At 51.3% G+C, this 18,218-nt stretch overlaps 2 protein-coding genes across 4 annotated transcripts in view; both read right to left on the minus strand.

Moving 5' to 3' along the window:
- LOC116967822 (mitogen-activated protein kinase kinase kinase kinase 5-like) overlaps positions 1 to 10,490 on the minus strand; it is a 35,438-nt gene extending 24,948 nt beyond the window's left edge. Inside the window, exon 1 of the mRNA XM_033014438.1 lies at positions 10,337 to 10,490. Within this exon, the coding sequence (XP_032870329.1) occupies positions 10,337 to 10,444 (108 nt within the window). The 5' untranslated portion in view covers positions 10,445 to 10,490. The remainder of the gene's footprint in view (positions 1 to 10,336) is intronic.
- Positions 10,491 to 16,299: 5,809 nt separating this feature from the next.
- Positions 16,300 to 18,218, minus strand: part of sertad1 (SERTA domain containing 1) — a 16,452-nt gene continuing 14,533 nt past the window's right edge. For all 3 annotated transcript variants that reach the window (XM_033014441.1, XM_033014443.1, XM_033014442.1), the window contains one exon: positions 16,300 to 17,462. In XM_033014441.1, the coding sequence (XP_032870332.1) occupies positions 16,763 to 17,462 (700 nt within the window). In that variant the 3' untranslated portion in view covers positions 16,300 to 16,762. The remainder of the gene's footprint in view (positions 17,463 to 18,218) is intronic.

Consider the following 18,218-nt stretch of genomic DNA (forward strand, 5'->3'; position numbering starts at 1 on the left):
GGTCAGTTGCCTGATAACAGCTGGGAAGAAACTGTCCCTGAATCTGGAGGTGTGCGTTTTCACACTTCTGTACCTCTTGCCTGATGGGAGAGGGGGGGATGAGGGAGTGACTCCCGGAGAAAATCTATGAGGTCACGGGGAGGACGTACAAACTCCGTACAGCCAGCACCCGCAGTCAGGATCGAACCCGGGTCTCTGGTGCTGTGAGGCAGCAACTCTACCGCTGCCCAAATCATGCCAAGCTTTAAGCTGCAAGGATGCAATGAAGAAGGGTCTCAACCTAAAACGTCACCTATTCCTTCTCCCCAGGGATGCTGCCGGACCCGCTGAGTTACTCCAGCTTTTTGTGTCTATCCCCATGTTTGCTTGTGGATTACAGAGAAGGTGATGGGATTTGATTCATGTGAAGAGCCTCAGGGAGGCCCTGGATGCGCTGGTTTGAGCTGCCGGCTTGCCCCAAGGGGAACACTACGCCCACACTCATCCACGCCTCCTGCTTTCAAGGGGGTTTTGATTTTGATGGGGGAGATTTCCCACTTCCTGCGAGCTTGGAGGCTGCGGGGTTGCATTGCTTTGCACTGTTTCTCTCTATGTCTTTCTCTCTATCTATCTCTCTCTCTCTCTCTCGTTTTCTCTCTCTCTCTCTCTCTCTCTCTCTGTCTCTCTCTTATTATCTCTCTCTCTGTCTCTCATATTCTCTCTGTCTCTCTCTCTCTCATTCTCTCTCTCTCTAACTCTCTCTCTCTCTCTCATTCTCTATCGCTCTCTTCCTGTCTCTATCTCTATCTCTCTCTCTCTCTATCTCTTGCTCTCTCTGTCATTCTCTCTCTGTCTCTCTCTTGTTATCTCTCTCTCTGTCTCTCATATTCTCTCTGTCTCTCTCTCTCTCATTCTCTCTCTCTCTCATTCTCTCTCTCTCTCTCTCTCTCTCTCTCTCTCATTCTCTCTATCGCTCTCTTCCTGTCTCTATCTATCTCTCTATCTCTCTCTCTCTATCTATCTCTTGCTCTCTCTGTCATTCTCTCTCTGTCTCTATCTGTCTCTCTCTATCTATCTCTCCCTGTCTCTATCTCTCTCTCTCTCTCTGTCTCTCTCCCTCTGTCTCTGTCTCCCTATCTCTCTCTCTCCCTATCTCTCTCTCTCCCTATCTCTCTCTCTCTGACTCTCTCTCTCTGTCTCTGTCTCTGTGTGTTGGGTTTATGCAAACACAGCTTCCTGTTGTTGTGGGCGGTGTGGGGGCAGCAGAGACTAATGTTTGCCACCCGTTGCTCTGCACAGCCACAGGTCGGGTAGGGGCCTTGAACCACACACCACGGCAGGGAGGGGCCCTTCAGCCCGGGGACAAGGGGCAGGGGCCCTGGACCTGTGGAATACCAGAGAGATCTGGGGTTGCAGGGATGTGGCTCACAGTGGATCATAGATAACCATATAACAATGACAGCACGGAAACAGGCCATCTCGGCCCTTCTAGTCCGTGCCGAACACTTACTCTCACCTAGTCCCATCTACCTGCACTCAGACCATAACCCTCCATTCCTTTCCCGTCCATATACCTATCCAATATATTTTTAAATGATAAAATCGAACCTGCCTCCACCACTTCCACTGGAAGCTCATTCCACACAGCTACCACCCTCTGAGTAAAGAAGTTCCCCCTCATGTTGCCCCTAAACTTCTGTCCCTTAATTCTCAAATAGATCACAGAACATAGAACATAGATCACAGAACGCTAGAGGGAGGAAACATGATTCCCGATGTTGGGGGAGTCCAGAACCAGGGACCACACAGTTTAAGAATAAGGAGTAAGCCATTTAGAACGGAGACGATGAAACATTTTTTCTCACAGAGAGTGGTGAGTTTGTGGAATTCTCTGCCTCAGAGGGCGGTGGAGGCAGGTTCTCTGGATGCTTTCAAGAGAGAGCTAGATAGGGCTGTTAACAATAGCGGAGTCAGGGGATATGGGGAGAAGGCAGGAACGGGGTACTGATTGGGGATGATCAGCCATGATCACATTGAATGGCGGTGCTGGATGGAAGGGCCGAATGGCCTACTCCTGCACCTATTGTCTATTGTCTGTAACATAGATCATACATCACAGATCATAGAACATATATCAATCATACATCATACATCACAGGTCACAGATGACAGATGACAGAGTGTGGATGAGGTGTGCCACTAGTGTGAGGTGTAACAGGTGGAGAACACACATTGTTGTCCAGGGGGATTGGGGAGGAGAGTTTGTTGCCCCACAGCCTTGCAATGTAAAACCTGCTGTGATTTTCAGAATCAGACAGCTCGCAGACATCCGGAAAATTCTCTTGAGGCTGCTGCACGTGTTTGTGAATAAGGCTGAGAGGGGGTTTACCGGAAAGTTCCGCGGGTTCTGAGGCGGGGGATGGGCGGGGAGAGGAAGCTCAGGCTGGGGGAGAATGGGGCCGAGGGTTGGTGGGGGGGGGGAGAGATGGTGGTCGCCCTGGCAACCACCTCCACAACAGCCCCGGTAACCACTCCCGGGACTCAGGCAACCGACTGGACACCCGACCTGTCGGGTCCTTCACACTGGGATAGCACGAGGCCCTTCAGCCCTTCGACGGAGGAACCGGGAAAGGTCAGCACGGTGGCGCAGCGGTAGAGTTACTGCCTCACAGAGCCAGAGACCCGGGTTCGATCCTCACTACGGGTGTTGTCTGTATGGTAGAAGGCCATTCTGCCCCTCGAGGCTGTGACAGATGAATAGGAGGCAGCTCGGCCTCAAAAATCTTGCGATGGGCTAGTACGAGAACATTCACTCTCTTTGAGCCTATTACAGGACAGCTCACAAGGTCATAAGGAATAGGAATAGAACTAGCCCATTCGGCCCATCAAGTCCTCCACCGTTCAATCTCTCCCTCCTAACCCCATTCTCCTGCCTTCTCTCCATAACCTCAGACGCCCATGCTAATCAAGAATCTATCTATCTCTGCCTTAAAAATATCGACTGACTTGGCCTCCACAGCCTTCTGTGGCAAATAATTCCACAGATTCACCACCCTCTGACTAAAGAAATTTCTCCTCATCTCCTTCCTAAAAGACGTCCTTTAATTCTGAGGCCGTGACCTCTAGTCCTAGACTCTCCCACTAGTGGAAACATCCTCTCCACATCCACTCTATCCAGGCCTTTCACGATTCTCTACGTTTCAATGAGGTCCCCCCTCATTCTTCTAAACCCCAGCGAGTACAGGCCCAGTGCCAACAAACGCTCATCGTATGTTAACCCACTCGTTCCTGGAGCCCTATCCAGCTGGAAGAGGCCATTCGGCCCGTTAGGCCTGTGGTCTGGACATAAAAGTGTGGTCTGGACATCGCCGCTCCTTCTGAAACAGCTTTTGAAACTTCAATGGAGTTTTCAGGGAATTTTAATAATTCAGCAAAAATGATTTTTAATTGTTGAAAATCATTTTTGCTGAATTATTAAACAATTTTTAATTGTTGAAAATGCATTAATTTTAACATCTGCCCCAGCTGAGGGGAGAGGTTAGTGATTTAATACAAAGGAATTTTATTAAAAATTCTAAATCAAAAAGTAATTCGGGCCTGGCCCCACTCTGGGAGTGGGGGTCACGGTGAGTGGTGCCCAGAAAGGTCAAGGGTCGAAGGTCACCACCTCTGCTCGAACTGCGCTGTAGAAAGCGTTTTGTCGGGAGGCATCGCGGCACGGTTTGGGAACAGCTCCGTCCAAGACCACGAGAAATTGCAGAGAATTGTGGACGCAGCCCAGACCATCACACAGACCAACCTCCCTTCCATTGACTCCATCTACACCTCACGCTGCCTCGGCAAGGCCAGCAGCATCATCAAGGACCAGTCGCACCCCTGGCCACTCCCTCTTCTCCCCTCTCCCATCGGGCAAGAGGTACAGAAGTGTGAAAACAAACGCACACCTCCAGATTCAGAGACAGTTTCTTCCCAGCCGTTATCAGGCAACTGAATCATCCTACCACAACCAGAGAGCAGTCCTGAACTACTATCTACCTCATTGGTGACCCTTGGACTATCTTTGATCGGACTTTACTGGACTTTATCTTGCACTAAACTTTATTCATGTTATTCCCTTTATCACATATCTGTACACTGTGGACGGCTCGATTGTAATCAAGTGTAGTATTTCCGCTGTCTGGTTAGCACGCAACAGAAGCTTTTCACTGTACCTCGGTACACGTGACAATAAACTAAGATAGACACAAAATGCTGGAGTAACTCAGCGGGACAGGCAGCATCTCTGGAGAGAAGGGATGGGTGACGTTACAGGTTGAGACCCTTCTTCAGACTGGTTAGGGATAAGAGAAACGAGAGATATAGACGGTGATGTGGAGAGATAAAGAACAATGAATGAAAAATATGCAAAAAGTGACGATGATAAAGGGAACAGGCCTTTGTGAGCTGTTTGTTGGGTGAAAACGAGAAGCTGGTGCGACTTGGGTGGGGGAGGGAGAGAGAGAGAGGGAATGCCGGGGCTACCTGAAGTGAAAGAAATCAATATTCATACCACTGGGCTGTAAGCGAAATATGAGATGCTGTTCCTCCAATTTGCGTTTAGCCTCACTCTGACAATGGAGGAGACTAAACTGAAACTCAACCAAAGAGAGCGTGTTGCTGATAGGAAGAGCAAGGGGTGGAAAGGTCATGGTTAAGATGGCTGACAGGATGGGGTCAGCGTTGCCGTGGTGATGCACAGGGCGATGGTGGAAGCACGATCATGGTCACGCCCTATCAAAGATATTAACTTTCTCCTCACCATCACCTCTGCCAAAATCACAACAACTTTAATCTCCTCCCCCCCATTTTTATTGACTGATTTTCACCCAAAACTGTCTTTCCCTCTCCACAGGCGCTGCTTGGCCAGCCGCGTGTTTCCAGCATTTCCTGTTTTTATCTCAGGTTTAGCAGCAACTGTGGTATTTTTGTGTTCATCGTGACACAGCTGGAAGAGTTGCTGCCTCACAGCACCAGAGACCCGGGTTCGATCCTGACCCCAGGTGCTGTTTGTCTTTGTGGAGTTTGCACGTTCTCCCCGGGACCGCGTGGGTTTCCTTCAGGTGCTCCGGTTTCCTCCCACATCCCAAAGTCGTGCGGGTCGTAGGAATAAATGGTCCTCTTTGTAAATTGCCCCCTTAGTGTGGAGGGAGTGTATTATAATAATAATAATAAATTTTATTTATGGGCGCCTTTCAAGAGTCTCAAAGACTATTATAAAGTGGGATAACATAGAACTAGTGTGAACGGGCGATCGGTGGTCAGGGTGGAATCGGAGGGCCGAAGGGCCTGTTTCCATGCTGTGTCGTTCAATCAATAAACAAGAAAGCAGGAGAGAGGCACAAAAAGCTGGAGTAACTCAGCGGGACAGGCAACATCTCTGGAGTGAAGGAATGGGATACGTTTCGGGTCGAGACCCTTCTGAAAAAACATCGCCCATTCCTTCTCTCCAGAGATGCTGCCTGTCTCGCTGAGTTATTCCAGCTTTTTGTGTCTATCTTCGGTTTAAACCAGCATCTGCAGTTCCTTCCTACACAACAGGAGAGCAGGAGAAGGATTTAGGCCTCTCGACCCCATAAGCCTGCCCTGCCGTTCAACACCGCCATCTTGGATTCAACTCCTTAGCCGGGGCTGCTCCCCATTGCGTTCGATCCCTCAATCTTTCAAACATTTAACTACCTTTTATTTATTTTGAGGTTTTAGATTCAGAGATACAGCGTGGAAACCCACCCAGTCCGCGCCGACCAGCAATCACTCCATACACCAGTTCTATCCCACACAATTAACCTACAAACCCACATGTCTTTGGAATGTGGGAGGAAACCGGCGCACTTGGGGAAAGCCCACGTGGTCACGGGGAGAACGTACAAACTCTGTACAGCCAACACCCGTGGTCAGGATCGAACCCGGGTCTCTGGCGCTGTGAGGCAGCGACTACAGCACCGTGCCACCCCCCTCTCTTTGAACACATTCACTGATCTACACTCGGGGACAAAGAAGCCCAGAGAATCACTCCCCTCGCTGGAAAGAGGCCAAAGAGATTTACGATGGTGTTGGCAAGACTTGAAGGCCTGAGCTACAGGGAGAGGTTGGGCAGGCCGGGACTTTATTCCTTGTAGTGCAGGAGGATGAGGGGGGGGAGGGATCTCATAGAGGTGTGTAAAATCCTGAGGGGAATAGATTGGGTGAGTGTTCAGTCTTTTACCCAGTAAGAGGAGAATCGAGAACATAGGGACAAAGGTTCAAGATGACAAGGGAAAGAATAAAACAATAGACAACAGGTGCAGGAGTAGGCCATTCGGCCCTTCGAGCCTGCACCGCCATTCAATACGATCATGGCTGATCATCCCCAATCAGTACCCCGTTCCTGCCTTCTCCCCATATCCCCTGACTCCGCTATTTTTAAGAGCTCTATCTAGCTCTCTCTTGAAAGCATCCAGAAAACCTGCCTCCACCGCCCTCTGAGGCAGAGAATTCCACAGACTCACAACTCCCTGTGAGAAAATGTGTTTCCTCGTCTCCGTTCTAAATGGCTTACTCCTTATTCTTAAACTGTGTGGCCCCTGGTTCTGGACTCCCCCAACATCGGGAACATGTTTCCTGCCTCTAGTGTGTCCAAACCCTTAATAATCTTATATGTTTTAATAAGATAACCTCTCATCCTTCCAAACTCCAGAGTGTACAAGCCCAGCTGCTCCATTCTCTCAGCATATGACAGTCCCGCCATCCCGGGAATTAACCTTGTAAACCTACGCTGCACTCCCTCAACAGCAAGAATGTCCTTCCTCAAATTAGGGGACCAAAACTGCACACAATACTTGATAGGAACCCAAGGGGCAACAGTTCCACACAATAGTTAGTGGGTACATGGAACGAGCTGCCAGAGGAGGTCGTTGAAGCAGGTACTATTACATAATTTAAAAGTTCATCAGAAGCAGAATTAGACCATATTGCCCACCGAGTCTACTTCACCATTCAATCATGGCCCATCTATCTTTCCCTCTCAACCCCATTCTCCTGCCTTCTCCACATAACCCCTGACACCCGAACTATTCAAGAATCTGTCTATAGTGTAGCTGGGCCATGTTGGCCGGTGTGGGCAAGTTGGGTCGAAGAGCCTGTTTCCACACTGTATCACTCTGTGACACTGACTCTAGGAGCACACAGACAGCTCAGGAGGTCAGGATTGAACCTGGGTCTCTGGCGCAGTGAGTTCCTCCTGTCAATGGGGTGGGGAGTGGGGGTTAGTGAGAGGGGTGAGTATGCCTCCAACCAAATGTCCGGGGTCCCATCACAAGCCAGTGTTGGAGAGAGGGAGGTCAGGATTGAACCTGGGTCTCTTTCATCATATGTCTGTCCCGCCATCCCGGGAATTAACCTGGTGAACCTGCGCTGCACACCCTCAATAGCAAGAATGTCCTTCCTCAAATTAGGAGACCAAAACTGCACACAATACTCCAGGTGCGGTCTCACCAGGGCCCTGTACAACTGCAGTAGGACCTCCTTGCTCCTATACACAAATAGCCGAGGCTCACTATGCTAGGAAATTAGATTGGTACAGAGGGGTACCACAGACAAAGTGGGCCGAAGGGCCTGTTTCCAGACTGCATGACTCAGCGACCCCTGACATAGTACATTTAAACATCTCAGGGGAGTTAACAATTAAAACTTGGTACCCTCAAACCTCAAAGCTAGGCCAAAGGTTTCAAGGAGATACTGTAGTAACTCAGCGGGACAGGCAGCATCTCTGGAGAGAAGGAATGGGTGACGTTTCGGGTCACAACCTGACTCTCAGTCTGAAGAAGGGTCTCGACCCGAAACGTCACCCATTCCTTCTCTCCAGAGATGCTGCCTGTCCCGCTGAGTTACTCCAGCATTTTGTGTCTCTCTTCGATTCAAACCAGCATCTGCAGTTCCTTCCTATACGTTTTAGAGAGAGATTTGTTTGCAAGTTAGGATACAGGATATTGACTGGAGGTTGTTCTATCTGAAACATTAACTCATCTTCCCCTTCTCAGAAGTGAATTTTAAAACTTTTCTCTTTTTATTTCAGTTTTCCAACATCTGCAGATGAAATGTGTAGGAAGGAACTGCAGGTGCTGGTTTACGCCAAAGATAAGATACAAAATGCTGGAGTAACTCAGCGGGACAGGCAGAATCTCTGGAGAGCGGGAATAGATGATGTTTCAGGTCGAGACTCTTCTTCAGACTGAGAGTCAGGGGAGAGGGAAACTAGAGATATGGAAGGGTGAGATATGAAAAGGGCAGATCAAAGCAGACATTGATCAGGGACATTGAATCATTGCTGGCTGAGGAGAAGGTGGCAACGAGGCAAACAAACAGTAAAATTAATCAGGACAGTGAAACTAGTCGGGGGACTAGGGTGGGGGAGGGAAGGAGAGAGAGGGAAAGCAAGGTTTACTCAAAGTTAGGGAAGTCAATGTTCATACCGTTGGGGTGTAAGCTTTTGTTTTCTTGTTTTTAATTATTTTGGCAGAGAGAGGTTCAGGGGGCAATTGCCCCCAATTGTACTGACCCAGGCTGGTGAAGGAGGGGCAATGGTCAAGGTCAAGGTCAAAAACTTTATTTGCCATTTGTGCTTACACACATAGGAACTCTTGTGCGGTTATTCAGAGAGTCAAGTCAAGTCAAATTAAAAATTAAAAAGACACACAGAAGACACATAATCTATAAAAACATATACTACTCTAGAAATAAAAAAAGAAAATGCCTAAAACCCTATATAAAGGGGAAAGTGAGAGCATTGTAGCTTGCACAAACCCTATATCAGGACATCAATTCATTTTGTTTTGTTTTGGCCAAGAGTCTCACTGTTGCAGGGAAGAAGCTCTTAAAAAAGCGTGTTCTGTTTGTGGCGATGCTGTCTGCTCGTCTGTGCCTGAGGTTGTATGTGCAGTTTTTGTGTTTGAGCAGGGAGTGAGCTGGATGTAGTGTGTCTCTGATGATTCTCTCTGCTCTTTTCTGACAGCGCTGTGTGTAGTTTGTGTCCATGGAGGGGAGTTCCGTTCTGATAATCCTCTCTGCAGTCTTTATGACTCTTTGCAGATGGCCAAGGGGAACAAGAGATTCGGGCAGGAGGGGAGGAGGTGATGGAGAGCGAGAGGAGAGGTGGGAGGGGGAGGGGGGGGGAGAAGGGGGAGGGGGGGGAAGAAGGAGGAGAAGGGGGGAGAGGGGGGGGGAGAGAGGCGGGGAGAGAGGCGGGGGGAGAGGCGGGGAGAGAGAGACGGGGGGAGAGGCGGGGGGGAGAGAGGCGGGGGGGGGGAGAGAGGCGGGGGGGGAGAGAGGCGGGGGGGGAGAGAGGCGGGGGGGGGGAGAGAGGCGGGGGGGGGAGAGAGGCGGGGGGGGGAGAGGCGGGGGGGGGAGAGAGGGGGGGGGAGAGAGGCGGGGGGGAGAGGCGGGGGGGGGGGGAGAGAGGCGGGGGGGGAGAGAGGCGGGGGGGGAGAGGCGGGGGGGAGAGGCGGGGGGGAGAGAGGCGGGGGGGGAGAGAGGCGGGGGGGGGGGAGAGAGGCGGGGGGGGAGAGAGGCGGGGGGGGGGAGAGAGGCGGGGGGGGAGAGAGGCGGGGGGGAGAGGCGGGGGGGAGAGGCGGGGGGGAGAGAGGCGGGGGGGGGAGAGAGGCGGGGGGGGGAGAGAGGCGGGGGGGGAGAGAGGCGGGGGGGGAGAGGCGGGGGGGAGAGAGGCGGGGGGGGGGAGAGGCGGGGGGGGGGAGAGAGGCGGGGGGGGAGAGAGGCGGGGGGGAGAGAGGCGGGGGGAGAGAGGCGGGGGGGAGAGAGGCGGGGGGGAGAGAGGCGGGGGGGAGAGAGGCGGGGGGGAGAGAGGCGGGGGGGAGAGAGGCGGGGGGGAGAGAGGCGGGGGGGGAGAGAGGAGGGGGGGGGAGAGAGGCGGGGGGGGAGAGAGGCGATGGGAGAGGGGGGGGGTTGTAGAGGGGGGTGAAGGGGGAAAGGGCTTTGCCAACATGGCTGATGATGTTGGCGACACCAGATGGTTGGAGGTTGAGTGAAACACTGAGTGCTGGAGAAACTCAGCGGGGTTAATAGAGGTAAACAGACAGAGAGCGGGTACAAGTCTGCATGGGGGGTGGAGGGGGGGGGGGGGGGAGGTTACACCCTTCCTGTACCCTAACCCACAAAAATAGTGGTCAGGGTGGGGAAGACAAGGGGGACCATGCCAAAGCAGAGACAAGTATGTGGGGAAATAAATGCAACAATATCAACAATTCAATAGCAGCATGGTTGCCGACTTGCTTGTGGGTCGGTGGGGCTGGTTCCTGCGTTAGACCAGGTAGCACCATCTTCCTCCTACCTTGTACACCTCCCCGTACGTCCCGCTACCGACCCGCTGGAGGAGCTCGAAGTCATCTTCTGGGTCCTTTGTGGAGATATCCAGAGCCGCCTGATTCTGTGTGTTCATCGTTCGGCGCCGACACAAAGCCACATCACATTCCCCTCCCTGTGGCTCCCTGCACACTCCCCGCGCAGAGATAGTCTGCCTTGTTCACGTGCTCATTTCCTGCTTTCGAGCTGTGAGCCAACGCCACCCCCTGCTGGCTACGCTCAGCACCGCGCCTCCACTCCCCCTTGCACCCCTCACTCTCCCCCCCCCCACCTCCCACACCACTAGCCAGCACCCACAAGCCCACCACAACTCAACCGCAAGAGATGCAACACTTGTCCCTTTACCTCCCCCCTCGACTCCATTCAAGGACCCAAGCAGTCGTTCCAGGTGCGACAAAGGTTCACCTGCACCTCCTCCAACCTCATCTACTGCATCCGCTGCTCTAGATGTCAGCTGATCTACATCGGTGAGACTAAGCGGAGGTTGGGCGATCGTTTCGCCGAACACCTCCGCTCGGTCCGCGTTAACCAACCTGATCTCCCGGTGGCTCAGCACTTCAACTCCCCCTCCCGTTCCCCATCCGACCTCTCTGTCCTGAGTCTCCTCCATGGCCAGAGTGAGCAACACCGGAAATTGGAGGAGCAGCACCTCATATTCCGCTTGGGGAGTCTGCATCCGGCGGGCATGAACATTGACTTCTCCCAATTTTGTTAGCCCTTGCTGTCTCCTCCCATCCCTCAGCCCTCGGGCTCCTCCTCCTTTTTCCTTTCTTCTCCCCACCCCCCATCAGTCTGAAGAAGGGTTTCGGCCCGAAACGTTTCCTATTTCCTTCGCTCCATAGATGCTGCTGCACCCGCTGAGTTTCTCCAGCATTTTTGTGTACCTTCCAAGTTCATAAGGTCATGTCGTAGGGTCATAAGATCCTAAGTGATAGTAGAATTAGCCCATTCGGCCCATCAAGTCTACTCCGCCATTCAATCATGGCTGATCTATCTCTCCCTCCAAGCCCCATTCTCCTGCCTTCTCCCCATAACCCCTGACACCCGAACTAATCAAGAATCTGTCTATCTCTGCCTTAAAATATATCCACTAACGTGACCCACCGCGTTGTCGGAGAGATGTCGTCGCTGGAAAGGGTGCAGAGAAGATGGTACAAGGATGGACACAAAATACTGGAGCAACTCAGCGGGACAGGCAGCATCTCTGGAGAGAAGGAATGGGGGGCGTTTTGGGCCGAGACCCTTCTTCAGACTAAGAGACGGGGGGACCTCTATCTGACCCACTGAGTTACTCCAGCTATTTGTGTCTCCGGTTTAAACCAACATCAGCAAAGTTGTGGTCAGGACTCGAGGTGGAGGTTGAGCAGACGAGGAGTTTATTCCCTGGAGCACAGGAGGATGAGGGGTGATCTAATAGGGGCGCACAAAATCATGAGAGGAATAGATCGGGTAGACACACAGAATCTGTTGTCCAGAGAAGGTGAATCGAGGACCAGAGGACATAGGTTTAAGGTGATGGGGGGAAGATTGAATAGGAATACGAGAGGTAACTTTCTCATGCAAAGGGTGTATGGAACGAGCTGCCGGAGGAGGAAGTTGAAGCAGGGACTATCGCAACGTTTATGAAACATTAAGGCAGGAACATGGATGGGACGGGTGTAGAGGGATATGGGCCAAACGCAGGCAGGTGGGACTAGTGTAGTTGGTCGGCATGGGCAAGTAGAGCCTGTTTGCATGCTGTATGGCTCTTTGTTGGATTGACCCATCTCAAAAACCATCCTCCTCTGGGCCATTGTCAAGGTTATCCCAGATTGGACTGCAGGCGAGATATCTAACCACCCTGTGTTTGACCCAGAGCCATGGACCCAAGCAGCCATTTTGTCCAGAGATGCTGACCAAAGACCCTACAGCGAGCAAGATCGTCCACTCGACGAAAAAGACATAGTACGGTCATGGGCAGATTCGTGGGTAATTTTCGGCCCCATTTCCGTAACCGGCTTCCGTCTCCGCACCAAAGGTCCCGTAGCGGAGCAAAGATACTAGTGCGGAGACGGAAGCCGGTTACGGAAACATCCTCGTAAAAATAAAAGTTATTTGGTAAAAATCTTCTCCTCATTTTCAGAATTTTAATTTATTAACACAAACTGTTCCCCCGCAACGTTGATTACACTGCGAGTCGGGTCGGGTCGGGTTACTGAAATGGATGAAAACAAGGCCCACGTTCCGCTCTGTTGTGTACAACACGTCAGCCCATTGCATTTAGCAGGAGTGGTCTATCTTGCTCCGCTATAGGATCTTTGATGTGGACAACCTGCCCCATAACCTCCCATGCACTGGTCAACGGTTAATGGTGAAAGAGCGCAAAACCAACGCATAAACGCACACACGTGTGTGATCAGAACTCCCAGAAAACACTTTGAATCGAGATTTATTTGCCCATAAATCAGTTTAAACTCCGCAATACGGAAAAATTTAATTTAATTATTTACATAAATCTGACATAAACAGGCAAGAGAAACAAATGATGACAATGTACAATAAAACTCTGATAATCTGGTACACAGGAGTCTCTGGTGGTGGTGGACTGGCAGCTTTTGCAGATTATTGGATGTTTTTCCAATTAATATCCCAACACATACACCTACAGATTCAGGGGCAGTTTCTTCCCAGCTGTTATCAGGCAACTGAACCATCCTACCACAACTAGAGAGCAGTCCTGAACTACTATCCACCTTATTGGTGACCCTCGGACTATCTTACATAGAAATATAGAAAATAGGTGCAGGAGTAGGCCATTCGGCCCTTCGAACCAGCACCGCCATTCAATACGATCATGGCTGATCATCCAAAATCCGTACCCCGTTCCTGCTTACTCCCCATATCCCTTGATTCCTTTAGTCCTAAGAGCTAAATCTAACTCTCTCTTGAAAACATCCAGTGAATTGGCCTCCACTGCCATTTGTGGCAGAGAATTCCACAGATTAGCAAATCTCTGGGTGAAAAAGGTTTTTCCTCATCTCAGTCCTAAATGGTCGACCCCTTATTCTTAATCAACAATCTTAATCTTTGATCGGACTTTACTGGCTTTATCTTGCACTAAACGTTATACCGTTATTATGTACAGGTATCTGTACACTGTGGATGGCTCGATTGTAATCAATGTTCAGTCTTTCCGCTGACTGGTTAGCACGCAACAAAAGCACGAGACAGAGGACAATAAACTGAACTAAACATGGATCTTCCAACCTACCTCATTGGAGCCCTTGTACTTTTTTAATCTGCACTTTCTCTGCATCTGTAACATTATGTTCTGCACTCTATTTTCTCGTTCGCTCTACCTGATGTACTCAAGTCTGGTATGATTTGGCCGGATAACATGACAATAATAAGTCCATATCAATAAAAGATGATACATTTTCAAATGAACCCAGTTGGTTTACAGTGGGCAGGGCAAACGTCACAATGAATCAGAAACCAGCAGGATGGTTAAATAATTCGGTGCTGGATTATCTCGTGGAGTTTTACAACAATTAACTGGGGGAAATCTTTTAGAGGTGTACAATATCATGAGAGGAATAGATCGGGTGGACGCACAGTGTCTCCTGCCCAGAGTAGGGGAATCGAGGACCAGAGGACATAGGTTTAAGGTGAAGGGGTAAAGATTTAATAGTGTTCAAGAGAATTTATTGTCATGTGTCCCTGATAGGACAATGAAATTCTTGCTTTGCTTCAGCACAATAGAACATTGTAGGCATTGACTACAAAACAGATCAGTGTGTCCATATATCATTATATAAATATATACACACATGAATAAATAAACTGATAAAGTGCAAATAACAGATAATGGGTTATTAATAATCAGAGTTTTGTCCGAGCCAGGTTTAATAGCCTGATGGCTGTGGGGAAGTAGCTATTCCTGAACCTGGTTGTTGCATTCTTCAGGCTCCTGTACCTTCTGCCTGAAGGTAACAGGGAGATGAGTGTGTGGCCAGGATGGTGTGGGTCCTTGATGATGCTGCCAGACTTTTTGAGGCAGCCACTCAAATCTGAGAGGTAACTTTCTCATGCAAAGGGTGGTGGGTGTATGGAACGAGCTGCCGGAGGAGGTAGTTGAGGCAGGGACTATCACAATGGTTAAGAAACATTTGGACAGGTACATGGATAGGACAGGTTTGGAGGGATGTGGGCCAAATGCAGGCAGGTGGTACCAGTGTAGATGGGACATGTTGGTTGGTGTGAGCAATTCGGGCTGAAGGGTTGGTTTCCACGCTGTATGTGACTCGATGTTGAACCACAGCCGATTACTACAGCCCACTAGGTATAGGTTTATTATTGTTATGTACACAGCCTGCTCAGGAGCTCCAAGAGTTTTGCTCCCCTTCCCCCCCCCCCCCCCCCCATCTCTGTCCTTCCCCCAACCCTGACCAGTCTCCCAGGTCAGAGTCCCACCCATAGAACAGTACACTACAGCACAAGAACAGGCCCTTCAGCCCACAATGTCTGTGCTGAAGACTAACCCTTATCTGTCTGTGTATAATCCATATCCCTGCATATATCCATCTAAAATGTCTCTTAAACATCAATATCATATCTGCCACCACCACCATCCCTAACAGTAGGTTTCTCTGTGTAAAACAACTTGCCCTGTACATCTGCTTTAATAGATATATTACTGTATATATACACATACATACATACACACATACAGGTCCACCACTGATTTTCCGGCATCCTTGGTTCCAGTACCTTGCTGGATTATGATTTTCCGGACCAACAGAGGTCACGGTTTCCGAGAGGAGTCCAACAGTACCGGAACGGTCCGCCGAGGGGCCGAGATACCGGCCGGCAAAGTCGGCCTCGGAAGTCGGCTATGGGAACAGATCTGCCGGCTGTGGCCGGGCGGGAGTTCCAGAGCCCCGGCAGCAGGGGGCAGATTCGACCCGCCGATCTGCCGCGGAAGTCCCGATGAGGTCGAGATCGGCCGCCTCGCCCGGCCTCGGCACCACATTTTCGGGGGGACTTCCAGGGGGGATTTCAAACTCGCTCTCGTGATTTTGTCCGGATTTTGTCCGGAGGTGCCAGCCCACCGGTTGCCGGGAAGTCGGTGGTGGACCTGTAGTGTATCGTGGTTCAGCTCCGTTTGGAGTTACAGCATGGAAACAGGCCCTTCGGCCCATCGAGTCTAGGCTGACCATCGATCACCCAGCCTCCCAATAAATAGATGGTAGAAGGTTCATTCGGCATTGGCACACCCTGCCCACAGAGGGTGCAAGGGGCAGGTCGGGACCACCCAGCCTCAAACACCCCCGAGACCACCACCCACCCCACCCCCCCCACATACAGAACCAATAAAAGGAGGAAAGGGAGGCGAGAGGGGGCAGTCCCACAGTCCATTAGTTCCAGGAGCAAAATTAGGCCATTCGGCCCATCAAGTTTACTCCGCCATTCAACCGTAGTTGATCGATCTTTCCCTCTCAACCCCATTCTCCTGCCTTCTCCCCGTAACCCCTGACACCCGTACTAATCAAGAATCTATCTCACTCTGCCTTATATTTAACCATTGACTTGGCCTCCACAGCCGTCTGTGGCGATGGATTCCAGTGAAAATAACCCCCCCCCCCCACCCAGCTCAAACAATTCACAGCTCAGCAACAGGCCGTTCGGCCCGACTAACCCCTGCTGGCCTTTCAGCCTAGAAACATAGAAAATAGGTGCACGAGTCGGCCATTCGGCCCTTCGAGCCAGCACCGCCATTCAATATGATCATGGCTGATCATCCAAAATCAGTACCCCGTTCCTGCCTTCTCCCCATATCCCTCGATTCCGTTAGCCCCGAGAGCTAAATCTAACTCTCTCTTGAAAACATCCAGTGACAGAGACATTCTCTGTGGCAGAGAATTCCACAGATTCACAACTCTCTGGGTGAAAACGTTTTTCCTCATCTCAGTCCTAAATGGCCTACCCCTATTCTTAAATTGTGACCCCTGGTTCTGGACTCCCCCAACATGGGGAATATTTTTCCTGCATCTAGCCTGTCCAATTTTATATGTTGCAGTCAGAGCCTCTGGGGTGAAGCCCCTCCGTGATCTGCCCCCCCTCAGCAAACATCGCCCCAGGGTGGGGGTCCCTGCCCGCTCACGGGGAGGGTGAAGTCCAAACCAAACGCCTGTGGAATGGGAACAGGTCAGAAATGGGAACCCCCCCCCCCAAACAGCCCAACGCCAACAAAAACACCATTTAGCTACAAATGGTGGATTGGAAGGTCTTGCCCACAATGCCACTATCTCACCACCAGGGTTTGAAAGTACCAGGGCAAAGGGTAGAGATGCCAAGGGGCACTGGGTGGCCAGACTGACCCATTGTTGTGTTGGGGTCTTTGGGTGACCAACATTCATCCAGCCAGCAAGTCCATCACCATCTCCAGATCGGTGAACTCAGTCCGCCCGTTGGGGGTCCTGGTCGAGGGGTAGTCCCAGGGGGGTCTCTCCAGGGTGAAGGGGGCAGGGTCCGGGGGCTTGAGGGGGTCCCAGAGACCGGCGGCGAGACTCGTCTGCCCGTCGTACATGGAGGTGTCGATGTCCGAGAAGATGTCGTCCAGCGAGCAGTCGGTCAAGAAGGCGTCGGAGTCTCCCATGTCCAGCTCAGCCAGGACGGACTGGAGGGGCCGGGAGGTGGGGGAGAGGGGGGGGTCCTCCTCCGGGATGGGCGGGCTCCCCCCGAAACCGCCCGGGTAGTCCAGGTCGTGGAGGTCGATGGAGAGAGTGGCGTCGTCTCCCAACAGGAGGCAGAGGTTGTTGTTGGCGTCGGTGTCAGCGTCGGTGTCGGCGTTGTTAGGGTCCGGGGCTTCGGGCTGGGGCAGGGTCTGGGGGGGCAGGGATCTCCCCTCCCCCGCCTGCAGCCGCCGCAAGGTGTTGGCGATGAGCACGGAACGTCGCAGGTTGCGGTCAGCAACCGTGCAGCCCTGGTGCAGCTTGTGCAGCGAGAGATCGAGCAGAGCCTCGCAGCGGAAGGCAAGTGGGGGCGACAATGGCCGGACTCCCTCATCCTCATCCCCATCTTCAGCTCGTTTCCTCTTCACGCCTCTCGTAAACCTGGGCGGGAAAAAACAGCGCAACAGTGTCAGAAAGGTCAACGTATCCCAACAACTTCAGGCAAGTGGTGGATGAAGGCATTTAACAGGAACCCCAGGGATAACACAGAAACATAGAAGATTCTATTCATTTGTCCCGCTCCGCCCATCGGCTGATGGCTTTTACCACATTAATTCCCAGAAGATCTATTTTATTTAAATGGAAAGACTCTAACCCTCAGACCACATGGTACTCCATCGGTAATGTTGCCGCTTTACAGCCCCAGAGACCCAGGTTCGATCCTGACTACAGGTACTGTTTGTACGGAGTTTGGACATTCTCCCCGTGTGGGTTTTCTCCCAGGTACAAGGTACGTGGACACAAAGGTTTATAGGGATATGGGCCAAATGCAGGCAGGTGGGACTGGTGTAGATGGGGTATGGGCACATTGAGCTGAAGGGTCTGTTTCCCTGCTGTGTGAGTCTATTGATCATGAAACCAGCTCAGCTTCTATCTCCACAGACACTGCCTGACATGTTGGGTATTTCCAGCATATCTGCTTTTGGTTTCATTTCAGCCACAGTCAACCTGTGCGTTTCACGTTTTAAATGTGATTCTCATTCATGCTTCTCATTCGTCACTTCGTTAATCTATCAACAGGATAGTTTTGTAAACAGTCCGTCACCGTGGCAACATGTAGAAACAAAGAACTGCAGATGCTGGTTTAAACCAAAGATAGACACAAAGTTTGGGTGTAGCGCAGTGGTGGAGTTGCGG

This window comes from Amblyraja radiata, chromosome 41, assembly GCF_010909765.2.
Source record: "Amblyraja radiata isolate CabotCenter1 chromosome 41, sAmbRad1.1.pri, whole genome shotgun sequence".
Taxonomy (NCBI): Eukaryota; Metazoa; Chordata; class Chondrichthyes; order Rajiformes; family Rajidae; genus Amblyraja; species Amblyraja radiata.